The sequence below is a fragment of the Dipodomys merriami genome, unplaced genomic scaffold (genome assembly GCF_024711535.1).
Source record: "Dipodomys merriami isolate MVZ:Mamm:240054 unplaced genomic scaffold, mDipMer1.0.p SCAF_458, whole genome shotgun sequence".
Taxonomy (NCBI): Eukaryota; Metazoa; Chordata; class Mammalia; order Rodentia; family Heteromyidae; genus Dipodomys; species Dipodomys merriami.
In genome coordinates this window covers 255,569-282,579 of record NW_027206022.1, presented here as the reverse complement: position 1 = coordinate 282,579, position 27,011 = coordinate 255,569, and the positions used below count along the sequence as shown (strand labels likewise).

Below are 27,011 nucleotides of genomic sequence, written 5' to 3'. Positions count from 1 at the left end.
TCCCAAAACCAGGCAGGGACTCTTCAAAGAAAGAGAACTAGAGACTGATTTCTTTGATGAATATTGTTGCAAAACTTCTCAACAAAATTTTGGCCAATCGACATCAACAAAAAAATCATCCAAAAAAATCACACACCACAATCAAACAGGATTCATTTCAGGGATGCAAAACTGGTTCAATATACGCAAATCAATTAATATTATTCAGTACATCAAAAGGAGCAAGAATAAGAACCACATGGTTATCTCAATAGATGCAGAAAAAGCATTCGACAAGATCCAACACCCCTTTATGATGAAGGTTTTGGAAAAATTAGGAATCCATGGGACATTCCTCAATACAATAAAGGCTGTATATGACAAACCTACAGCCAGCATTATACTCAATGGTGAAAAACTAAAGCCATTTCCTCTTAACTCAGGAACAAGACAAGGATACCCACTCTCTCCACTTCTCTTCAATCTAGTATTAGAATGCCTAGCTACAGCAATAAGACAAGATGCAGACATAAAGGGGATCCAAATAGGGAAAGAAGAAATAAAACTCTCCCTCTTTGCAGATGACATGATCTTGTATTTAAAGAATCCCATAGACTTCACTCCCAAATTACTCAAGCTGATTCAAAACTTTGGCAAAGTAGCAGGTTATAAAATTAACCCCCAAAAATCAATGGCTTTTCTATATGCCAACAATGAGAAAAGTGTGGCTGAAATTAGGAAAGCAACTCCATTTGTAATAGCCCCACAAAAAATAAAATACCTAGGAATTAACTTAACTAAAGAAGTGAAGGACCTCTATGATGAAAACGTTAAAATCTTAAAAAAGGAAGTCAACACAGAACTTAAAAAATGGCAAAAACTCCCATGCTCCTGGATTGGAAAGATTAACATTGTGAAAATGGCAATACTTCCCAAGGCTATCTACAAATTCAATGCAATACCTATCAAAATTCCAACCTCATTCTTCAAGGAAAGAGAAGAGGCAATCCAAAAATTCATATGGAACAATAAAAGACCCCAAATAGCAAAAACGCTCCTCAATGGAAAAAACACTGCTGGAGGAATATCAATACCAAATTTCAAACTCTACTATAAAGCCATAGTAATCAAAACAGCTAGGTATTGGCATAAGAACAGACCTCAGGACCAATGGAATAGAATTGAAAACCCAGAAATGAACGTACAGACCTATAGCCATCTAATCTTCGATAAGGGAGCTAAAACAATAGAATGGAAGAAAGACAACCTCTTCAGTAAATGGTGCTGGCAAAATTGGTTAACTACATGTAGAAAACTTAAGCTAGATCCTTATATATCACCCTGCACCAGAATCAATTCCAAATGGATCAAAGACCTTGAACTCAAAGCAGACACTCTGAAAACATTACAGGATAGAATAGGAGAAACCCTAGGTCTCCTTGGCTCAGGCCGAAATTTTCTGAATAGAGACCCGGAAACACAACAAATCAAAGAAAGGTTGGACAAATGGGATTGCATAAAGTTGCAGAGCTTCTGCAGGGCAAATGACATAGCTAGCAAGATCAATAGAAAGCCCACGGATTGGGAGAAGATCTTTACTAGCCATACAACGGACAAGGGTCTCATATCTAAAATATACTTGGAACTCAAAAAATTAAACCACCCAACAACAAATCCTCAAAGAAACAACTGCCCAATAAATAAGTGGGCGAAAGACTTAAAGAGAAATTTCTCTGAAGAAGAAAGAAGGATGGCCAATAGACAAATGAAGAAATGTTCAACATCCCTAGCCATAAAAGAAATGCAAATCAAAACAACATTGAGATATCACCTCACTCCAGTTAGAACGGCAAAAATCAAGAACTCTAACAACAACAGATGATGGAGGGGATGTGGACAGAAAGGAACCTTACTTCATTGTTGGTGGGAATGTAAACTTGTTCAACCACTTTGGAAAGCAGTATGGAGGTTCCTCAAAAGACTTCACATAGAAGGGGTGTTATTATCTTTATGTGCAGGTAACATTAACTTTCTATTTGTGCCATCCTGGGGCTTTAACTCAGGGACTATGTGCTGTCTCTGTGCCTTTTCATTCAATGTAGAGCTCTACCACTAGAGCTGCAGCTCTACTTCTGGCTTTCTGATGGTTAACTGGCAATAAGGCTCCCATATACTTCCATGCCCAGGCTGGCTTCCAAGACCAAGGCTCTGAAGTCAGACTGCTGAGTAGCTAGGATGACAGGTAGCAGCCACTGACTCCCAAAGCTGACATTATTTTTAATTAGAAAATCACAAGGATACACTGAAAGTTATTAGAGTCACTAGTGGAATACAATGCACTAACAGGATATAATTTTTGTATAAAAATAATTGGACATATATGTGAGCAATGAACAATTTTAATTTAATGTAGGAAGTCAAGACTATTTATACTGCTTTAAAGAAATGAAAAATACATATATGGGTTGGGACTGTGGCTAGAGTTAGGGTGCTTGCTTAGCATGCATGAAGCCCTGGGTTCAATTCCTCAGTACCACATCCACAGAAAAAGCAGAAAGCACTGCTATGACTTAAAATAGTAAGGTGCTAGTCTTGAACTAAAGCAGCTCACAGACAGTGCCTAGGCCCTGAGTTGAAGTCCTAGGAATGGTAAAGGAAAATAAAGGAAAAAAAGAAAGAGAATAAAAGAGAAATTGATGAGAAATGTAATCTTGAACAATGAAAAGTACACGTCAAACCTAGTCTTGGAATCACTCCAGTTTTTACTTCATCCTTTTCTCCTTCCCTCTGAACCTATTGACTTTTACAGAATATATTTATTGGGTTTTTCTGTATATTTTTATATGTGCGCTTCGTTGAAGTCTATATACCCATCTATGTTCTATGATCTCCACTTTCATGAGGAATAACTGAGGTCCACTGAAGAGTCCTGGAGAACCCACACACTGGAGGACTGAATAGTAGGCACGAAAGTTTCCCTCCCTAAACCTTGCCGGAACCAATGAACAGGTTCAGCAAATATCACAGTAAACCTTTAAGAGACACGAATAGGATCTCAGATATGAGGGAAGGAGACAACAGATGTATTCCACAGTCTAATGGATAAGGTCTGGGAAGACCAGTCTGAGGTTTCCTAGGTATGCAGCCTTGAGGTACCGAGAGGAAGGAACATTTAGGATCACAGAAGAGATAGGAATTCAAAACAAAGATTGAAACACAAAAACAGACTGGATGCGGGAAATGGTCAAACTTCACATCAAAACAGACCTACCCTAAACTTCACTCTTCTACCCAAACCCACACTCTTCCTGATCCCCCAAAACACCATCTCTTTGAAGAGCAAGGGAGGTGATGATCCATGGTCTAAGAAAGCCCTGTGAGGGAACGTGTCACAAATTAGCTGAAGAAACTATTAAAGAACTGGTAAATGGAGCACAGAAAAAAACTCACACATGGTGCCCAAGGTCTGAGTTCAAGCCACAGGACCAACAGCAAAAAAAGGAAAAGAAAATAAAAATGTCTAAGCGGAAAGACAAAATTCAGAAACAAACAACCAAAAACTCCTTAAGCTTTCATAGGTGGAATTTGGGAGTTTCAGGGAAATGGATTTTGAGAAATCTAAATTGAGAAAATGATTATGCTGCCTATCTACCTATTTTATTTCAACGTCTACATTACAGCAGTGGAAAATGTTAGGGGCTGCGAATACCATTTTAAAGTGAGACGAGAGATATTAAAAAACTGAAGGCAAAACGGAGATGTAATTTATATTCAGGAGAACATAAGAGCTGAACAAAACTGAAAATAACAACGCAGTCTCATCACCTCAATTGCATGATTAGAACTAAGAATTAAAAAGCCAACTTATGCAATGCTCCTAACACATTTCCATCTTCGGGTTAGTCGTTGAATATTTCAGGAGCCACACAATAATTTTCAGGAAGAAACTCGCCTTTGCTCCCACTGCCAAGAGAGCAAGATCTGCAGACCTCCATGCAATTCTGGGACCTGAGGTGTGGTACTGGTCAGAATCCCAGGGCCAAGCCCAACCTGGTCCAGGTGGCGCCGTGCGCCGTGCATTGTGGGAATTGTAGTCTTAGTTGAGGCACAGACCTTGGAACCAGATGGTTTGGGGCAGGGGGCGGGAAGTTCTTTCTGCGCATGCGTCTCCCCGCCCACTGTTGATTTTTTTCTTTCCGGTAATTCCGGGTTCTTTCCTTTTCCCCCTCTGCTAGAAGTTCTGGGAAGTTCGGTGTTGCTTTCCCGAGGTCCAAGCCCCTAGGCAGGCGCCCAGCCGCTCTTCAGGGGACCTTGGGTGCTGTAACCTCAAGGAATCTCAGGCTGCGGATCCGATGTCAGGTATGCACGGCAAGCTGGGTGCAGGACCGGAGTCAGCCCCACGTGTGCCTCCTGTCTGGGCTTGGTGATTTGTTTGGGGTTCGGGTGCTTGTGCTGCCTTTGGCCCGCGAGCCTCCAGAAGCCAGACACTGGCTCCCGGAACCCCAAGAGCAAGCTGGGTGGCTCTCCAGACTAGGAGATCCGGGAGCTGTGCGTGTGAACGCCACGACTGAGAGATGCTGCCGGCACCCACGCGACCTGATTCACTTTGCCCAGCTGTAAGCTGAGCACGGAAACGGTTGTCGTGAACTTGTGAAGTGTGTGCCAGGGTTGAGTCTCCTTCCATGGCAGTTGCCTTTTGGGCTTCTTTGTTGTTTCTGCTAGAGGTGTCTCTGCTCTGCCCCTGCTTGGCAGCCTTCTTAGCACTCTGGGCTGGAGTTCACACGGGTTTGGATCCAGCTTGTGGAATCTCCTTCCCAGAGCACAAGATTCACGTGATACTCTTTCCGCCAACTCTTCTCAAATCACTTGGTTCTGTTGGAAGGTTTAGACCCTCTTTCAGGAGGGGACCGCAGCTGGCCTGAGGATTAAGCCGAAGCCTAGTAATCAGAGGGGGCATGAGACTGTGGTTTGGGCTGGAGGGATAAATGTCACATCTGAAAGTGTCTCTCTATGTACTAGATCCCTAAGCCTATTCCCACTGATTGATTCAACCTCTTCCCACTCTCATTTCTAGTATGGGATCCCTCAGACTTAATCCAGATGTCTCATCAGTGGATTTCCTGAAGCTACTTGTAACATGTTAAGTTTTTCCTGGCCGTTCAGGAAGTGTTGATCTAGAAACTTGGACTTCTATGAAAAATATATAGAAAAAAGTTGGAGGTAATGTATATTGCTCAAGGATATATGATGCATAGATATAACCTGTCCTGAAGATTTAGCTTGTGTTATCCGTTGTGTTAAAATCTGCTCAAAGAAGTATTATTTTACATGTAAAATTCTTTTTGGCATTTGAAGTCAGTGAATCATAAACAGTCCTTTAAAATATCATATAGATACATATTGATCCTATTTTTATCCTCTTCATATCCTATGGCTTCTGCAACTTTAAAATGTTAGGGATATTCTGCACTATATTTGTTTCTGAGAAACAGCAACTTCTCCATATGCTAATGAGGCTATTTTACATTACTTAAAATGAGAGAGACTGCCTCAACATGCATTCCCAAACACTTGATAAATCATTTAATAATATAGAAAATTAAGTTAAATATAATCTAATAATATAATTTAAACGCAATTCTACATAATTGTGCAAAGAAAAAAATGATCTGTGGATAACAGCATTTCCTGTGTAAGAAACCAACCAACAAGTACCAAACAATTCCCATACCGATTTAACTTTTATGGATCTACATTTTGGGGTGCCCTCAACTTGCTATTTTGTGTTAATATTGTTTAAATCACAGATAAGACTTTAATCTTCTAAATCCTTCCCTGAGGATGGTTGATTGGAATTGTGTCTCTCCTATGACCCAGTATTTTATGTTCATCTTATTAGGCCCTGTACCTTCAGCATTATGGCCAAGGTTCTTCATATGACTGTTCAGGAAAGTGAGCATTACTGACATAAGATCTTCAGTGATGTCCATTTGGCCAAAGTAGCTTAAATGGCAAATTGAAAGTCCTTGCATAAGGGTGCTCTGAGTATTTGGATATAAGGAAATGTGCCATTTCCAACATTATAGCACTAGAAACATGCATTGCATATGTCCTTCCTGTATACCCTTTGTGAAAAATACTGAGCTATACTATACATGATTTCCCTGGTATGAGAATCTGGAAATGAATGAGGTGGAGTACAAATGCCCAGTGGAGTGCTAGGATCCCTTTGCGTTAAAGGAAAAAATAGTTCTTGCATCCCTAAGTATATTTCAGTAAAAACTAGTTTTAATGAAATGTGGTATGTTTTTATTTTTCAATTATTTTTGTGGGGTATTAGTTTTTAGGAATACGGAATGTATCTTAACCTAGAAATGAATTGCTTTTATTCTATCTATCTACCAATTAATCGACTATGGCTTCATCTTTACTGGAATGTTTGATTAATGCACTACTTCAGACATAAACCATACTTGTTCTCCCATAAGAAGGCTTTATGCTTTTCCGGCCCATGGGTAATGTTATAAGCAGGAAAACCTGGGGCAAAATCACACAGATTCTTTCCTGACTACCTCATTTGCCTTTTCTCCCAGCCATGCTTCCAGAATCTTCTGTCCATTTTCAACAGCAAGAAAGAATGAAAGGATCTGTGGTAAGTTGCTTTTGATTTCTCTGTTTTACATTCCATTTTTTGAACCTAATAGTGGACAAGATTGAAAAACAGAAAAACAGATTCAACTTGAGGAACATGCTCCTAAATTAGATAAAGATGGCTTGTAGGTTTTGCACATTATTAATCTGACATTCTGGCTAAAATGAGTAGATTACTTCAGTTTGTTTCTAGTTGTTCTGATGTTGGCAGAAGAAGTCAAAATTGTTAAGGGATTCACTGACACCGAGGAGGTGACTGCTCATGGAAGCAACTGGTCAGAGATCACATCCCCATGAATAACATTAAACTGTCCTAATGAAATTTTTACTATGCTTGCTGAAAACTGTAGTCACATATACCTTCAACTATTGAAGAGTACTGAGTAAGATATGTGTACTTAAATTACTAGTTCTTCGACTGCTTCATAGGCTTTTTCTACTTGAAACTTAGGCTAAATTTCATTATATAGTGTATATCATTTCTAGAAATCTCCCCATGTTTCTCAAAGAACTCCTGACTAGATTTTTTTCTGTGTTTTTTCTATTCATTCTCTGTTTCTTGCTCTCTAGCTTTCTTTCTCTCTTCTCTTTCATTTCATCTGTTTTTCTCTCTCTCTTTCTCATTGTTTCTCTCAGACCCTCCTCCCTCCATCTGTCTCTTGCTTTTTTCCTTGCTTCAAATGCTGTATCTGGGAGCTAGTATTTCTGTTTTCTTTGTTTTTTTTGTCCATTGTAGGGCTTGAATTCTTGGACCTCGCTACTGTCTCTCAGCTTTTCAGCTCAAGACGAGTACTCTACCACTTGAGTCACAGTGCCTCGTCCAGTTTTGTGGTTGTTTATTAGAACTATGCATCTAAGGGACTTCTCTGTCCGAGGTGGCTTTGAAGCGTGATCCTCAGATCTCAGCCTCCTCAGTAGCTAGGATTCCAGGCATGAGTCACCAGTGCCCTACTAGAACTAGTTTTTCTTACTGATCACTTTTCCTTTATTGACATGACTCTTAAATTTAACATCTTTTTACCCATTATAAAGGAAACTTGTTGCTAAATGTAAGCCCAAGTACTTCTATTAAGAGTCCAGAGCTAAAGAAAATTAGAAAAACACAAAAACGCAGACAGATAGATAGGGAGGAAGCAGGTGTCCTAAAGCTCACTGCCTTTTGTGCCCCAAATTCCTTCCACTAAACATCTTTATTTGGGTTCACACAAGCAGGGTTACCATGAGTACATCCAAAAAAAAAAGTTAAAAATCTCTATTAATATTACATTTAGAGCCAAACAGAGTTTGTGAGAGACCTTTCCTGTGTTATTCTTTTGTGTGTGTGTGAAAATACTGTACAGAGGGCTTACAATTACATGGGCAAAATAATGAGTACATTTCTTATCAAGCATTATACCCTCCTCCTTTGTTTCCCCTTCCCATCCCTTTCCATCCTCTCCCCACCCATGTTTACCACATTTTCTTGATCCATAATCTACTGAGGGGCATCTGGGTTCGTTCCATATCTTCGCTATGGTAAATAAGGCTGCAAGAAACATAGTCGTGAGGGTAGTTTTAGTGTGGTCTTGTTTGTGAACATTTGGGTAAATGCCCTATAGTGGGATTGCTGTGTCATAGGGGAACTCTATGTGGAGGAGTTCTTTGAGGAACCTCCATACTGCTTTCCAAAGTGGTTGAACAAGTTTACAATCCCACCACCAATGCCGTAATGTTCCTTTCTGTCCCCATCCTCTCCAGCATCTGATGTTATTAGAGTTCTTGATTTTAGGCATTCTAACTGTGGTGAGGTGGTATGTCAATGTTGTTTTGATTTGGATTTCTTTTCTGGCTAGAGAAGGTGAGCATTTTTTCATCAGTCTATTGGCCATCCTTCTTTCCTCTTCAGAGAAGTTTCTCTTTAAGTCTTTAGCCCACTTATTTATTGGGCAGTTGTTTCTATGAAGATTTGTTGTTGGGGGATTTAATTTTTTGAGCTCCAGGTATATTTTAGATATGAGACTATTGTCCATTGTATGGCTCGTGAAGGTCTTCTCCCAATGCTTGTGCTTTACATTGATCTTGCTAGCTATGGACTTGGCCATGCAGAAGTGCTGCAATTTCATGCAATCCCATTTATCCAACCTTTCTATGATTTGTTTTGTTTCTGGATTTCTATTTTTAAATTTTGGCCTGTGCCAAGAAGACCTAGGGTTTCTCCTATTCCAGAGTGTCTGCCTTGTCACTGAGGTCTTTGATTCATTTGGAGTTGCTTCTGGTGCAGGGTGATATATAAGGATCTAGCTTTAGTTTTCTACAAGTAGTTTACCAATTTTGCCAGCACCATTTACTGAAGAGGCTGTCTTTCTTCCATTCTATTTTTTTTTTTTTTTTTTTTTTTTTGCTCCCTTTTCCAAGATTAGATGGCTATTGGTCTATAGGTTCATTTCTGGATTTCCAATCTATTCCATTGGTCCTGAAGTCTGTTCTTGTGCCAGTAACAAGCTGTTGTGATTACTATAGCTTTGTAGAAGATTTGGTATTGTTATTCCTCCAGCTGTGTTCTTTCCATTGAGTATCGTTTTTGCTATTCGGGGTCTTTTATTGTTGCATATGAATTTTCGGGTTGCCTCTTCTATTTCCTTGAAGAATGAGGTTGGAATGTTGATTGGTATCGCATTGAATTTGTAGATCGCATTGGGAAGTATTGCCATTTTCACCATGTTGATCTTTCCAATCCAGGAGCATGGGAGTTTTCGCCACTTTCTAAGTTCTGTTTTGATTTCCTTTTTCAAGTTTTTAAGTTTTCATCATAGAGGCCCTTCACTTCTTTGGTTAAGTTAATTCCTAGGTATTTTATTTTTGGGGGGCTATTACGAATAGAGTTGCTTTCCTAAATTCAGCCACACTTTTCTCATTGTTGACATACAAAACAACCATTGGTTTTTGAGGGTTAATTTTATACCCTGATACTTCACCTAACTTTTGAATCAACTTGAGTAATTTGGGAGTGCAGTCTGTGGGATTCTTTAAATATAAGATCATGTCATCTGCAAAGAGGGAGAGTTTTACTTCTTCTTTCCCTATTTAGATCCCCTGTATGGTTGGATCTTGTCTTACTGCTGTAGCTAGGCATTCTAATACAAGATTGAAGAGAAGTGCAGTTAGTGGACATCCTTGTCTCGTTCCTGAGTTGAGGAAATGGCTTTCGTTTTTCACCATTGAGTATAATGCTGGCTGTAGGTTTGTCATATACAGCCTTATTGTATTGAGGAATGTTCCATGGATTCCTAATTTTTACACAACCTTCATCATAAAGGGGTGTTGGATCTTGTCCAATGCTTTTTCTGCATCTATTTAGATAACCATGTGGTTCTTATTCTTGCTCCTCTTGATGTGATGAATTATATTAGTTGATTTGCATATATTGAACCAGCTTTGCAACCCTGAAAGGAATCCTGTTTGATTGTGTTGTATGATTTTTTGGATGAATTGTTGAAGTCAGTTGGCCAAAATTTTGTTCAGAGGTTTTGAATCAATGTTCATCAAAGAACTAGGTCTATAAGTTCTCTTTCTTTGATGAGTCCCTGCCTCGTTTTGAGATGAGGGTTATGAGGGCTTCATTGGATGAGTTCGGTAGTGAACTTTCTCTTTGAATTTCATTGAAGAGTTGGAGGAGTATTGGTGTGAGCTCTGCTTAGAAGGCCTTGTAGAATTCCGCTGTAAAACCATCTGGTCCTGGACTTTTCTTAGATGTTTCTATTTTAATGCTTGTTATGGGCCTGTTTAGATGGTTTAACTCATCTTGGTTTTAGTTTTGGCATGTCAATATTTGCTAGGAAAAGGTCCATTTCTGCCAAGTTCTCAAACTTATCATAAATGTTTCAGAAGTATTCCTTTGTAATGTTCTGAATCTTGATTGTTTCTGTGGTGATGTTTCCATTCTCATCTCTGAGTTCATTTATTTGGGTGTGTTCTCTTCTTTTTCTAAGAAGATTTGCTAAGGGTCTGTTAATATTGTTAATTTTTTCGAAGAACCAACTCTTTGTTTTGTTGATTCTTTCTATACTTTATTTGGATTGTAATTCATGTAATTCTGATTTAATTTTTATTATTTCTTTCTGTCTACTGGATTGGGGTTTATCTTGCTGCTCTTTTACAAGGAGACTCAGATGTCTCATTAAATTGTTGATTTCAGATCTCTGCAATTTGTTGATGTAGGAACTCAGATCTCTAAACTTGCCCCTGCGTACTGCCTTTGCTGTGTCCCAGAGGAGCTGGTAATTTGTGTGTTCATTTTGGTTGAATATCATGAATATTTGAATGTTCTTTCTAATTCTTCCGTGACCCACTCGTGATTCAGCAGTGTGTTGTTCAGCCTCCATGTATTACAGGACTTTCTTTGGTTGCTTTTGGTGTGGAGTTCTGATTTTATTCCCTTCTGGTCTAAGAGAATGCAAGGTATTACTTCAATGTTTCTGAATTTGGACAAGTTTGCTTTGTGGTCTAAAATGTGGTCTATTTTGGAAAATGTTCTGTTTTTCTGAGGAAAACGTGTATTCTGATGCTGTTGTGTGAAATATTTGGTAGATGTCTGTTAAATCTAGTTGATCTATGCAGTTGTTAGGATCTATTAGGTTTCCCTGTTGAGTTTTTGCCGAGTTGATCTATCCAGTGGGGAGAGTGGTGTGTTAAAGTGCCCAACAATTACTGTCTTTGAATCTATGTGGGATTTGAGGGAAAGTAGTGTTTCTTGGATAAATTTGGGTGCTCCGTTGTTTGGTGAATAGATATTTAGAATTGTAATATCCTCCTGAAGGACAGATCCCTTAATTAGTATGTAGCAACCTTCTTTATCTCTTCTCACAAATTTTACTTTGAAGTCTATTTTACCTGGTATTAGGATTGCAACTCCCGCCTGTTTGTGGGGGCCGTTTGCTTCTTGTATCTGAATAGGCCTATCTTTTTGCATGTTTGGGAGTTCTCTGCTAGGATCCTGTTAAACAAATTTTCTAGACCATTAACTACTGTCTCTAGGTTCTCCTCTACACCTATTCTCCTCCAATTGGGCCTTCTGATGGTGTCTTCCAAGTGTTGAATAGATCTATCATATGTCTTAGATTTGTCTTGGATGGTTATATGTTCTTTCTCTGTAATATCTAGGTTGTCTTCAATCCCTAAGATTTGATCTTCTGAATGGTCGAACCTACTGTCAAGATTTTTCTACTTTGTTTTTTTATTTCTTTTCCTTCTAATTGGTCAGCTTTGATGGCTTCAAATTCTTTGTTGGAACTTTGTTTTAGATCGTGTATGAAGCACTGGACTTCCTTAATTTGGTATTGTTTATTCACAAATCACTTAGGTGATTGGTTATGGTTTCTGTGGGCTATCTATCATTCCTTCTGTTGGGTTCCATTCAGCATTCCCGTTGTGGTGTCCCTTACTTCTTTCAGTTCTCTGTTAATGGATTCCATGAATGCATTTAGTGATCTTTGTGTATGCTCATCCTTGTCTCTCAATTCCTGTATTACTCTTTGCTTAGCTTCCTCAAGTTCATCCAATTCCTGTAGTTCTCCTTGAGTTTTCTCAGCCTGCTCACGCCATTCCTCTTTCCCTTTGACTGATCTCTGCCAACTCATGGATTCCTTTATTTCTCTTTGTGTGTTCTCAAGGTGCTCAACCAATTCCTGTATCAATTTTTGAGTAGCTTCCTCACGCTCCTGATATTCCTGTATTAACCTTTGGTTTGTCTCCTCTCTCTCCGTATTATGCTCACAGAGTCCTTTGCAGGTTTTCAGTCTTTTCATTTACAATGTTTACAAGCAGTGTTTGTAGAGCTATTTGGGAACTCCCCTCTGGATTATTCATTATCTGGTCTGTCAGCTGATTATCCTTAGTGGGAGTTGAGATGCCTGGACTTGCCATTTTTCTTGTGTTTTTCCGGCTTGCTCTGCCCATTAGAGATGAAAGTAACACCAGTTTTATGCTAGAACACTATCTTAAGGCCAGCATCATCCAAAGTCTGTAGTTGCACAGTCAAAAGTCTGCAGATACAATCTAGTTCAACAGATATACTATTCAACATCAAACAACTGTGTATTCATGGGCTAAGAAGCGCAAAGAAGAATTTGACAAACCAGAAATTATTAGGTTTATTGAGAGATGTGGGTAAAAATAGGAATAGAGGGATGTGGAAAGGCAGAGCTAGAATTAACTAAGTCCTAATCTCAAAGTGGGAAATAGATTGGATAGAATGAAAGTAGAAAGAGCTTAAAAAAGGAGAAAGAGAAAGAAACAAAGGGACAAGAAAAAACAGAAAAATAAAAATTAAAAATTAAACAGTGCAACACTGAATTATTCAAATTTAAAAACATAATTTCCAAGAAGAAGGTGGATAGAATGAGAGAAGTGGAGGGCTAAAGAGACATGAAAAAATGTTTTTAAAATGCTTAAAATATTATATAGGTATAAAGAGTACTGCTATTAAGGAATTCAAGTCTAAGAGGTTTTGAATTCAATAATAAATTTCTGGATTAAGTTGTACACAATGGGGTATTAGGTCTAATAATCGACTAAGGGTATATCAGGATGAGCAGAAGAGCAATTGTCACGCAAAGAAAAATGAAAGAGAAGAAAAGGTGAAAAGAATGGGAATGAAAGAAAAAAAGGATCAAAAGGTCAGTAGAGCTAAAGAAAAAAAAAATTTTTAAAGAAAAAAGAGCACACACACGTATACCCCTAAAATAAAAATTATAAGAGGAGGGGGAAAAAAAAGTTAATACAAAACAATTTTTTAAGTTAAAAATTAAAGAAAGTTTTAGACAAACTTTTCAACTTTGGTAGGGGGAGGATTGTGTGTGGGGACAAGGGGAGGCTGGGAAGGGATGGGAAGGGGAAACAAAGGAGGAGGCTACAATGCTTGATAAGAAATGTATTCATTATCTTGCCCATTTCATTGTAACCCCTCTGTGTAGTATTTTCACAATAAAAACATGAATTTAAAGTTTTAGAAAAAAAGCTTTTATGAAAGGTACAAAAAAAAAGACTATTTGATTTTTTTATGGGGAAAGGTTATGGGAAGACCCCTTGTGTCCTTAACCAGTCTCTTGTTACAGTCTCTGATCCGCTTGCAGCATTTGATTTTCCTGTGGCTTGGTTGGTTTCTCAGGTCAATTTGTTTGTGCGGGCAGAAAAATGCTCTGCTTTACCCAGGAGTTTGTGATCCTTCTCCCAGGGTAATTTAATGGGAGGGAAATCTGTTCTGAGTATCACAAAAGATGGAGTTGGCTGTTTCCTCTAGTGTGGAGATGCAGTGAAGAGGCTAGGTTCTGGATAGAGTTGAGGCCTTTCAGCAAACAGTAGCTTTTCCCTGAGGGGCTAGCTTCTGAGAGACTCACAGAGCCCAGCCTGAAGCCATTCTCAGGGTTTATGTTTACTGAATTTCAATTGATTGTCAAGGCTGCTATAGGGAGGGGCAGCCTCTGTCTCTGTTTACCCAGTGAAGAAAGCCACTCCTGGGGCTGGGGCCCTGGCTGGGTGACTTCCCCTTGGGTGGAGCTGAGCCTAATAGGTCAGGTTAGGTTCCTGTGAAGTGCTAAATGACTCTTGGTTTTTTGGAAGGTCTGAGTTGGAGCTAGCTGTTCAGCCAGGCCTTTGTCAGTATCAAAGATGGAGATCTCTGGTAGTGGGGGGAGGGGTAGCCTTCCCTTCTCTGCTCCCTGAGATGGAGTGAGGCTTTCAGGCTTCTACTCACACTGGAGTCTTGGTTCCTGAGTCTTCTCTCATCTGCTAACTTCAGGATGAAGATGTCTGCTCCTTTTCAGTTCTTGCTGGTGTTGAGTAGAATTGACTCACACACCACATATGGGGCCTTTGTTGCAGGTATGGCGGCTATGGCCGCAGCTACCACTTCAGTCATGGCTGCTTGCAAGTGCTCTGATCTGTCTCCTTGCCTGTATTTTCCCTCTGTGACCTAACTCTCTACTGTGATGGCACACCTGGTGTGATTCTCTGGCTTAGGACTATTCACTCAAACACTACAACTGCTTTCTATGCGAGAGCTTCTTTAGCTTCCAACTTCTTCTCCGCCATCTTCCTGGAACTTCCATCAGTTCCTTTTTAATGAAGTAACATCATTAACTATGATATCAAAATGCATTTTTGAAATTTCAGGTTGATATTGTTAAGTATGAATCACTATTGTTTACATATTGATAAGACTTCATTCTTGCCTTACAATATTTGTATTTCTAGCAGTAAATTTCAATACTTGAGCCTCACACATGCAGAGCAAAGGCTTCACACCAAGGCACCATCCTCATCTGTCTCATAGTAGACAGTGGTTTTGTAATATGTTGAATGATATGTTTGTGTGTGCTTGGCCTACAGTGCTTGAGAGCTGTCCTGACCTTTTTTTGTTTTATTGCTCGAGACTAGTGCTCTACTCTTAAAGTCATAGCTCAACATTCACCTTTTTTGTTTGTCTTGTATCCTTTCATAATCAACTGGAGATATGAGTCTTCTACGCTTTTCTAATAGAAATAATTTGGAAGTATTATCCTTGGATCCTAGCCTCCGGAGTAGTTAGGATGACGGGAATGTGTCACCAGCACCTGGCTGACTGAACATTTGTAAAAAATATCTTGGATATGTTATTTAACCCACACACAAACACACAGACATATATATATATATATATATGTATATATATATATATATACATACATATATAATAGTGTCCAGAGGGATTGCAGTTACATGAGCAAGGTAATGAGTCCATTTCTTATAGAGCATTTGTTTCCCCCTCCTTTGTTTTTCCCCTACCATCACGTTACTTCCCACCTCCCCAAGTCTTCCCACCCCATCAAAGTTGTAGTTCCTTTTCAACATAGTTCCTTGTACAAGTCATTGTTACAATGGGCCATCCTGTATTCTTATTTCAGCATTTTATAATATCTGTTCCCCTGCTCAATTAGAAAAATGTATATACAAGATGCAAGACACCAGAATCAAAGACAGTGGCAACAAGGTTTATGCCATGGCAGAAGAACAAAAAAAAAAAGAAACAAAAAAAAATCATATAGTACATTATAAGCCCATCAAAAAGAACAGCAAGAAATATCCTTGGGAAGCTTCCTGGAGAACTGATTCAGATATATGAGATACACTTGAAAAATAGTCAGTGAAAAGATATACAAAAACTAAAATTAAGATGCACAGATTAGAGTAATTTGCATTTTTGTTCAGGCTTCGGTGGCCCACACCTGTCATCCTAGCTACTCAGGAGGCTGAGAGCTGAGGATCCTGGTTCAAAGCCAGCCTGGACAGGAAAGTCCATGAGACACTTATCTCCAATAAACCACTCAGGACACTGGAAGTGGCACAGTGGATCAAGTGGTGGAGCATTAGGCTTTAGTTGAAGACCTGAGGGAGAGTGCCCAAGCCTAGAGTTCAAGCCACACAACCGATAAATTAAAAAAAAGAATACTTTGCATTTTTGGTCCATGTGTGTTTGTTATTAATGCTATTTGCAGTTGTATGTTTCCAGCTAAAATGTGGCTTAACGTTGGTTCATAAATTTTACTTTGTTATTTTAACTGGAAAAATAGACACACATGGCACCTATATCTCTGATCCAATTCAGAGAGTCTAAAATTTGATTTTTCCATATTCCTTTTATCAAACAATTTATTTTATTATTAGGTTTAAGTAGTTGTACAAAGAAGTTGCCATTCTACAAAACAATATGTGAATAGAAGATGTCTGACAACAATGTCACCCATTGCTCCTAAAACACCCCGTCTCTGACTTTTCTTTTTTTGTTGTTTAAATTGAGAGAAAGTGATTATATAAATTTCACATATATCACAGTATTGTGGAACAGAGATGCTTAGTTGAAGTCAAAAACACATTTTCACCTTCAAGGCAAATTGTTTTTGTCATGGTCTATAAAGTTTGTGAATTTTATGAGCTTTGTCAATACAAATCATTCCCTATTCCTTTTGAAGACAGGTCTTGATATGTAGTCAAGCATGCCGTTGAAATTGTTATGGTCATCCTTTTTGAATTTCCCAAGTTCAGGGTGTATTGGTATGTTCCATCCTGTGTGGCTACATTACCCATTTTCAATTCAGAGTTCACTGATAGTTCATATGGCTGCATTGTTGTGCAGCCATCTCTTCCATCCATGTACAGCATGTTTCATTTTCCATGTATGAAGCTGTATATTCATTAATAGGCAGCTCCTTTTCCTCTCTACCCCAGTCTCTGGAACCATCTTACTTTTTGGCTCAATGACTTTGTTGATCCTTGAAAGCTCAGTCAGGGAAATCATACCATGGCTGTGCTTTTATGACTGCTGTATTTTACTTGGCTTAATGTATTCAAAGATCAACCCTGCTATAAAATGTAGCAAACTTGTCTTCCTTTTCAATGTCTTTATCTATTCTTTTACCTGTGTCTGTCTTTTGGTTCTTGTCAGTATTTGCTCTGAAGTGATTCTCTAATACTACTTCTCATCTCTGCTTTCTCTTCTGCTGGGTACAAATCTAGAAATAGAAGTGCTGGACAGTATTCCTATGTAATTCTCTATTTAGTTCTTTTTAGCTCTGTCCATACCATCTTTGATTGTTTTACATTCCTGCCAGACATGCAGCAAGGTTCAAATTGAATTCACATCCTTCCCAGCCTTTGTTAGACTTTGGAAGGATATTTGTTGTTTTTATTTAAAACTGTCCATAGTAACATATATAAAGTAGTTATTTCTGTAGAATTTTGATTAGAATTCTTCTCCTGACTATTGATACTGAGCTTTGTATATTTCAAGGAATTATTTGTAGTTTTTTTTTAAAGTGTCTTCAATTGTTTTCCCCATTTCTAGTTTTTCTGTTCACATGACACTGAATAATTGAACCCGTGCATTCTAGACTAGCACTCTGGATTAGCCACATTTCCAGCCCTAAATCTAGTACCCTGTTCTTTGGTACAATTAATTCTTTGAACTGAGGCCTTCCGATTTGCCTGGTAATTGCAATATTTATTTATGCATATGAGTATTCTACATACATTTCCTTTAATAAAGTGATGAGTTTATATATTGGATCTTCATGCATTGTGAATCATATGGTGCTATAAGTTTTATTTCAACAAACTATTACAGATATTACATAAAATATATGACCAATATATTCCTTTAAACTTACCTACACATTTACCATTTTAGTTTCTTTGTTCTACGTGTATATGAATGTGGACTCCTTTTGCTCTTCTCTTGAAGCACTTCTCTTGTAACAGTCTTAAAATGCAGATGTGTAATTAATCACCTCTCTTTCCCTGACCATATCTTCAATCTACATTTTTAGTAGAGTTCCTCTGCCCAGTGGATTGTGAATTGAATGTTATTTTCTTTCAATTCTTCACATATATATTCCCTTTTGTATGTTAGTCAGCATTCACCTCTGGTATTGCCAAGCATGGCTGGCTTGGCCATTCATCATTTGTAATAGGGTTCAGGTTCAGTGTGGGAGTCCAAAACCTCTCCTCTTAGCCTCTGCAGGCAAATTAGCACTGTTATTTCCTTCCAACTTTTAAATTTGTCTTCTGTATCTTTAGATCACATCCCTCTTCTAATTTTTCTCTGTCTTGCTTGTCGTGGTCCTATTTTTTGTTTTTCGTCATCGTGAATGTTCCTTAAGCCTCTATCCATCCTCCATCCTTCCATGAAGGCATATTTAAATGAAAATGTAGTCAGGGAATATGGTATGCCCCTCACAACTATATTGTGGATTGTAGAAGGTAGGCCAAGTTCACAAAACTTCCTTCTAGCAGTTCTTTTTTACATATGAAAGAAATATCAGGGTATCTATGACCATACTTCAGTATTTAGCACTGAAACTACAAAATAGTTAACATAGGATATTTATATATGGGAAGTAAATCAGATCTTATAAGGGCCAATCCATCATTAGCGACGTTCTTAAGTACTGTTACTGCCTTTAACATTTATGTAGACACTTACTTTTCATGAATCAGTAAGGTGCTATGTATTCCTTGTGATGTCCTAAATGTGTTGTGATTGCTTATGAGATACCCTGTGTGTGTGTGTATGTGTCTGTGGTGTGTGTGTGTGTGTGTGTGTGTGTGTGTGTGTGTGTGTGTGTGTGTGTGCGTGTCTGTTGGTTGGTTGTGAGGTTTGATTTCTGGACCTGAGCACTGTCCCTGAATTCTTCACCTCAAGGCTAGTGCTCTACCACATGAGCCATAGCAAGAGTTCTGCTTTTCTCCTGGTGATTAATTGGGGATGAGTCCCACAGACCTTCCTGACTTGGGCTAATTACTTGATTCAAATGTGCCATTACAGAAGCTGGTGTCATTTGATGATGTGGCTGTGGACTTCAGCTGGGAGGAGTGGCAAGACTTGGATCTTGCTCAGAGGACCCTGCATAGAGATGTAATGCTGGAGACCTACAGCAACCTCTTGTCTTTAGGTGAGCAAAAGTCATTTGAACATGCGAGATCAAAGGCTGTTTTCTTTTTTAAGTAGGTATATAAATATTTATGTTGTTTTGGTAGACGATTCCAGTCCATGGGAATATAAAATTCCTGTCCATTTTTTCCACTTCATTATGTAATTGGAGACAGTTTTATTCCCATTCATCAAGAAACCCAATCAGCACTTGGACCCAAAATCTAAACTGCATTCCACTAATAGAAAGAAGACTGTCTTCCTAAACTTGGGGTGGTTTCTGTAGGTGCAAATATAGTCTAGAATAGAAAGTACATCACTATTTGAAGTATGATCTGAAAATCACTAGTTGAAAGTGGTTATTTGTAATCAACCCTGATCCTGGGTGCAGTGGCTAACACCTGTAATCTTAGCTTCTCTGGAGGCTGAAATGTGAGGATTTTGGTTTGAAGCCAGCAACTGCAGAAAAGTGACCATGAGGCTTTTATCTCCAAATCCCCTCACAATCTACAAATGTAGCTGGGACTGAAACGAGCAGAATGCTAGCTTTGAGCAAAAGAGCTGAGTTCAAGCCACACAATTGGCAAAATAAGTTGAAAGCTGGGGAATATCAACGAGGGAGTGGATAAGAAATGAGAAACAAGGTTTAGGAGCAAGTTTGTGAACATGATGTCTAAGACCTTACAGTAATGATGACCCATCCTACCAATAGTTCTTCTCTACTTGTTAATAACAGGACACTGTGTTCCTAAACCTAAATTGATTGCCAAGCTGGAGCAAGGTGCAGAACCATGGATAAGAGAAGCCTCAGACAAGAATCTCACAGGTGAGATAAAGCATCTTGCATGGTGGTTTTGTAGCCAGAGTCCACTTGGTAAGTTTAATGAGCTGTACTGAGCGATAATGTTCCTAGTTCCCCTGAGTCATGTGTGGCAGAGAACTAGGTGATCCTTTGTCTCAAGGACATGACAATCAAGAATTTACATGGAGACAAACTGATTTGGCTGTCCCAGTATAGTTAAAGTGAGCAATTTTCTTTTTCTTTGTAGAAATCATTCTTAAACAGAAAAAGGAAATGAGAAATGTAGAAAATGAGGTCTCATTTTCATTGAAACAAGGGCTATGCAGGTATGAGGAAATAAGGAGTATGCCAGGAATGCTATCCTGTGAAGAGGAAAATTGCTTCTTGGTGATGGTGGAAGTGAGTGAGATTCAGAAGCAAAGCTTTTGGTTCATAGGGGATGACTACCTGGGTGGTGAGCTGCAGTATCTTTGGTCTTTAATGGTTGTGAAGGAGCAGGAGTGTCAGAAAAGGAAATTTGATGAGAATTTGACTAAGGGTGAGGGAATCCAATTTTAAAAATGCCACCAATCCCTAAAGTAATTCTTAGTGAGAAGTTAGAACTGAAGAGATGGAGGTATAAATCCTTACTCTCAGGAACCTTCCATGCTTAGCAGAAAGGCAAAGGGATGTATCATACACCCTAATGGTCCCTAAATCTAGACAGTATTTCTGTTCCTCACCTAATGGATGAGAAGCAAAGCAGCAAAATATATAAATTATTTCCACAAATTAAAAGAAAAATAATAGCTATTCCCTCCCTTATGACCAAACCTCGAGGGTATTGAAGGCAGATGTTTAGTACTCAGCTTATAACTAATAGTGTGTAGTTGAATCATTTCAGTAATTAATTCCTTGAGAAAAACAGAAAAGAAAACAAACAGAAAAACATTATTTACCATTGTAAAATGTCAGTACTACTTTGTTAAATAATACATTACAGAGAAAAGCTTATATTCTGCATCAAAGAGTTCCTGCTTTGATCTTTTAAAATCTCGTAACAGTTAGGATGCACGGAAATGCCTTTATTGTTACATTAAGGAATCTTGAGGTCTCATTTATGCTTTTGTCTGTCTTTCTATATCTTATTGTAGATGTCCAAGAAAAGGAGTACAGGACTAAGACCTGTCAGCAGAGTCCCTATGATTGTCTTTCTGAAGTAGGAGTCATGAATAGTAACACAGGGGAGGAAAATGGGAAATTAATAACTTTTAATTTGAGATCAAAACCTAAGTCAGAGCTGATTAGGAATAATAGGAACTCCTTAGGGATAAGGACAGAGGAGTTCAGGCAGTGTCAGAACATGCTTCTCCATGGCGAGCGAGACGGGATGTGTGCTGCTTATAGTCCTGGATTATCTCCTGTATTTATAGAATCTAACCAATATGGACATTCTTTCACCCGGAAGACACAGCTTACTGTCCATCAGACAACACACACAGGAGAGAAACCTTATGAATGTAACCTGTGTGGAAAGTCTTTCAGCCAGAAGGCACACCTTACTGTCCATCTTACAACACACACAAGACAGAAACCTTATGAATGTAACCTGTGTGGAAAGTCTTTCATCCGGAAGGGAAACCTTACTTTTCATCAGAAAATTCACACAAGAAAGACACTTTATGAATGTAACAAATGTGGAAAATCTTTTCACTTGAAGGCATATCTTACTGTCCATCAGAGAATACACACTGGAGAGAAACCTTATGAATGTAACAAATGTGGGAAGTCTTTCACCCAGAAGACAACCCTTAATGTCCATCAGACAACACACACAGGAGAGAAACCTTATGAATGTAACCTGTGTGGAAAGTCTTTCACTCAGAAGACACAGCTTACTGTCCATCAGCTAACACACACAGGAGAGAAACCTCATGAATGTAATGTGTGTGGAAAGTCTTTCAGCCAGAAGACACACCTTACGGTCCATCTGACAACACACACAGGAGAGAAACCTTATGAATGTAACCTGTGTGGAAAGTCTTTCAGCCAGAAGTCATACCTCACTGTCCATCAGAGAACACACACAGGAGAGAAGCCTTATGAATGTATCCAGTGTGGGAAGTCTTTCACGCAGAAAGCAAACCTTACTGCTCACGAGAGAACACACACAGGTGAGAAACCTTATGAATGTAACCTGTGTGGAAAGTCTTTCATGCGGAAGTCAAAACTTACATATCATCACAGAATACACATAGGAGAGAAACCTTATGAATGTAATGTGTGTGGAAAGTCTTTCATCCAGAAGGCACACCTTACTGTCCATCAGGCCACACACACAAGAGAGAAACCTTATGAATATAACGTGTGTGGAAAGTCTTTCATGTGGAAGGGAAACGTTACTTTTCATCATGAAATTCACACAAGAAAGACACTTTATGAATGTGACAAGTGTGGAAAATCTTTTCACTTGAAGGCATACCTTACTGTCCATCAGAGAACACACACAGTAGAGAAACCTTATGAATGTAACAGCTGTGGAAAGTCTTTCACCAGGAAGGTATACCTTACTGACCATCAGAGAACACACATAGGAGAGAAACCTTTTGAATGTAACCTGTGTGGAAAGTCATTCAGCCACAGGGGAAACCTTACTGTCCATCGGAGAACACACAGGAGTAAAACTTTAGGAATGGAACAGCTGTGGAAAGAGTTTCACACAGAAGTCAACCCTTACTTTTCATCAGAGAGCACAACACAGGAGAGAAGCCTTATGAATGCAACAAATGTGGAAATAACCGTTCACAGGAGGCCACAGCCTAGCATATAAGAAAATTCACCCAAATGAGAAATCTTTAGAATGTAACAAGTAGGGAAAGTCTTTCATCTGGAAGAGAAGTCAGTTTGCAATAGAGAACCCACACAGCATACAAACCTTATCAAGGTAGAAATGTGGAGTTTTTCAACCAGAAGGCACAGCTCAGGGTTCATCATTGAACACACGCACACAAGAGAAATCATAGCAATGTAAAACATGTAGAAAGTTTTTCAAAAAAGTTCTAAGTACTCTGTCATTCTTCCCTGAATGTCCATCTTCTAAAATTTCTCAAGTTCCATTTCCAGCATTCTCTATTGGGAGATCTACAAGAAGATGATAATGTCTAATTTCTGTTTCATTAAATTCTAGGATGATATTTACCTTTTTCCTTTCATTTTGCTGTTAGTTTCATTTGAACTCATGGCCCTTTACTTCCCTTTGGCTTTTATTCTCAAGCTTAGCACTCTACCCTTTGTGCCACATCTCTAATTTTGAGGTTGTTGTATTTAGTATCATGAGTCCTATCATTGGGAAGCAGTCTACTTTCTTCAAAGGTGTTTACAAAACTTATGTAAGTAAAACTGAAATGTTATAAATTAGGAAAATAAGTATTTTCGTAGAATCTATAATACAAATTGAGTGATTTAATGGAATTTTGTAACATTTAAAAATGAGAAATATTTGAGAATTATAGATGAGTAATAAAGTTGATTTAGTAAATACTCATTTTATGTGGTGAAATTCAATAAAAGTGACATAGAATCCATTCAGATTTTATGTGGAAAGCAATTTTCAAATTTTTTGTAAACCTAGAATACCTTCTATAACATCAGTCTGTTCCCCCCATGGAAATGAACAGTTCTATAATTTTTATAGAGCTGGTAGAATATGTCATATATTCATACAGTCTTTCACAACAGAATAGACAAAATTCATATTTAAAGGATACAGGTATGGCTTAGTTGTTAGAGCATTAGCAAGTGAGCAAAATATCATGTACTTGGTTTGAGTCCCAGTCCTGGAGCTAAAAAACAAAAAAGAATATACACTTAACATTCTACAATCCCATGTGTAAAAACAATTCAGGAGCCCCACATGAACATGTCTCCATAGCAACAGCTTGTGAGGACTTTAGAGACATACTTGAGAATGTCCCAATGATTCATGAATGTGAACCTCTTGGCTTTGAGTGACAGGTTACAAGGCAAGGCATGCATCAGCAAGTCACCAGGGTGTTTACATTGTGTGTGTGTATGCATATCTATGTAAGTAAATATACATATATATCAGTACAAATTCATCCAGTCACTTGAATCCATCCATAACCCTCCATAGCACCATTCATTTTATCAGATCTTTTCCACAATCATTGGCTCTACTAACCAGCTCATCTCAGGTGCAGTCATGGTGCAACAGAACACAGACCCATATCAGGACCTAAATACAGGCACATAAAGGAGGAAACTCCTTTACTGTATGATCAAGTCCTCAAAGAAGGGATAGCAGTAAGGTTATTTAAATTATTTGGAATTGAAAACCCAAGAAATGAAGACTCTTACAAAGAAGAGGACTAAAAGTGAAGGAATTTCATTTATTGAAAATAAAAGCAGGTCTGGGAAGGTGGCTCAGTGGTAGAGCGCTTGCCTTGCATGCATGAGGCCCTGGGTTCGATTCCTCAGCACCATATGTGCAAAAAGAAAAAAGACAGAAGTGGCACTGTGGTTCAAGTGGTAGAGCACTAGCCTTGAGCTGAAGAACTGAGGGACAGCGCCCAGGCCCAGAGTTCAGTCCCCACGACCGGACCCAAAAAATAAAAAATAAAAATAGCCTCCTTAAAATAAGAAAAGAAAAGTAAAGCACAACTCATCTTTCCATGAATAGTTTCTCTGACACATTAGCACCTGAGCAACATTGCTAGTTCCCCAACTCAGCTTTTTTCTCCCTTTCACCCTGAGGAGTGTCTGAAACTCACCTGAGGAAAACTGTTGGGTCAGTGTAAAGTATTTGGCTCATTTTAAGAGTCTCAGAACACTTATGAAGCAGCTGAGCACCTGTGGTTCACACATGTACTCCTATCTACTCAGAAGGCTGAGATCTGAGGATCATAGTTCCAAAGCAGCCCAGATGCAGAACTCCTTGAAATTACTATATCCAATTCACCCAAAGGCTTTAAGTGAGCATGTGGCTCAAGTGATATACTACTAGTCATGAGCAATCAAGTGTAGGGACAGCACCTCGACCCTGAGTTCAAGCCCCAGGACCAGCAAAAAAGCAAACATCGAAGCCCTTATTCAGTACCAGAAATAAATCAAGGCATGTAAATATCAATATGTAAAGCTGCTGGGCTTAGGCTGCTCGTGCTTACAATTCTGAAAGCTGAAGATCTATCTTTGAAGCTTGCCTGGGCAAAATGAACAAGGAACTCTTCTCCCCAATTAACCACCATAAAGGTCATAAGTAAGAGGTATGTGGCTCAAGTGGTACAGGATTAGCCTTAAGCAAAGAAGATCAGGAACAGCACCTAGGAAATGAGATCAAGTACTAACATTTGCATGTTTGACTGATGTACAGAAATCAATACCATTGTAATCATGTATATGTATGAGTCAAGCAGAAAAGGTCAGATAAAGTGATGTTAGGAAAATGAACTCTAAGATATGTATTTTAAATGCTTTTTTTCTTTCATGCATTTGTTTATAATGCAATTATAAGATTATTTCTTTGTTGCTTTGTATGTCCCTCCCCCACAGTATAACCCCTGCTTTCACTGTATTTGATATCGGTATAATTTGTGGAGGGGAAGGGGAAAAACAAGTCGTTTAAATAAGGATACAGGTGGACCTGTTGTAACAATGAGAAGTACAAGTTGTCATGTCAAAAACGAACTTTACAACTTTGGGGGGGGAGGATTCGGTGGGGGGAGGGAGTATGGGAAGGGATGGGAAAGGTAAACAAAGGAGGAGGCTACAATGCTTGATAAGAAATGTACTCATTATCTTGCCCATGTAATTGTAACCCCTCTGTACAGTATTTTCACAATAAAAAAAGATTAAAAAAAAGAAAAAATCATTTGAATACATATCTTATGGTTCATTTCCCTAACATCAACTTATCTGACCTTTTATGCTTGACTCAGACATATATTAGTTATTGCAAATAAAGGAAACCCAGGACCTATGTTTCTCTGGGCCTGGCTTACTTCACATAATTTTTTCCAAGTCTTTCCATTTCCTAACAAATGGGGCAATGTCATTCTTTCTGATGGAGGCATAGAATTACATTGTGTATCTATACCACATTTTCCTGATCTACTCATCGACTGAGGTACATCTGGGTTGGTTACATATCTTAACTATGGTAAATAATGCTGCAATAAACCTAGTTGTGCTGGTAGCTTTAGTGTGGTCTTGTTTGTGAATATCTGGGTAAATGCCCAAAAGTGGGATTGCTGGGTCATAGAGGAGTTCTATGTGAAGTCCTTTGAGGAAACTTAATACTGTTTCTGAAGTGGTTAAACAAGTTTACACTCCCACCAACAATGCAGTAAGGTTCCCTTCTGTCCCCATCCCCTCCAGCATCTGTTGTTATTAGAGTTCTTGATTTTAGGAATTCTAACTGGGGTGAGGTGGCATCTCAATGTTGTTTTTATTTGCATTTCTTTTATAGCTAGGGAGGGTGAGCATTTCTGCATGTTTCAATTGGCGATCCTTTCCTCTTCAGAGAAGTTTCTCTTTAAGTCTTTAGCCCACTTATTTATTAGGCAGTTGTTTCTTTGAAGATTTGTTGTTGGGGGATTTAATTTTTTGAGTTCCAGGAATATTTTAGATATGAGACCCTTGTCTGTTGTATGGCTAGTGAAGATCTCCCAATCCGTGGACTTTCATTTGATCTTGCTAGCTATGTCCTTTGCCAGGCAGAAGCTCTGCAACTTCATGCAATCCCATTTGTCCAACCTTTCTTTGATTTGTTGGGTTTCTGGGTCTCTATTAAGAAAATCTGGGCCTGTGCCAAGGAGACCCAGGGTTCCTCTTATTCCATCCTGGAATGTTTTCAGAGTGTCTGCTTTGATGCTGAGGTCTTTGATCCATTTGGAGTTGATTCTGATGCAGGTTGATATATAAGGATCTAGCTTTAGTTTTCCACAAGTAGTTAACCAATTTTGCCAGCACCATTTACTGAAGAGGCTGTCTTTCTTCCATTCTCCTTTTTTAGCTCCCTTATCAAAGTTTAGATGGCTATAGGTCCATGGGTTCATTTCTGGGTTTTCAGTTCTATTCCATTGGTCCTGATGTCTGTTATTGTGCCAGTAACAAGTTGTTGTGATTACTATGGCCTTGTAGTAG

At 38.7% G+C, this 27,011-nt stretch overlaps 1 protein-coding gene across 1 annotated transcript; it reads left to right on the top strand.

Moving 5' to 3' along the window:
* The first annotated feature begins 12,569 nt into the window (after positions 1-12,569).
* LOC138808585 (zinc finger protein 717-like) lies at positions 12,570-25,577 on the top strand. The gene is made up of 4 exons (XM_069994879.1): positions 12,570-12,575; positions 18,965-19,091; positions 19,806-19,895; positions 21,005-25,577. The coding sequence occupies exons 1-4, from the start codon at positions 12,570-12,572 to the stop codon at positions 22,678-22,680; spliced, it is 1,899 nt and encodes a 632-aa protein (XP_069850980.1). The 3' UTR covers positions 22,681-25,577.
* The last annotated feature ends 1,434 nt before the right edge of the window (positions 25,578-27,011 follow it).

Bases quoted from the DNA above. Each gene is read 5' to 3' on its own strand.
- LOC138808585 (XM_069994879.1), top strand. The intron at 19,092-19,805 runs GTGAGCAAAAGT...TGTTAATAACAG, and splicing joins CAGCAACCTCTTGTCTTTAG to GACACTGTGTTCCTAAACCT. The intron at 19,896-21,004 runs GTGAGATAAAGC...ATCTTATTGTAG, and splicing joins CTCAGACAAGAATCTCACAG to ATGTCCAAGAAAAGGAGTAC.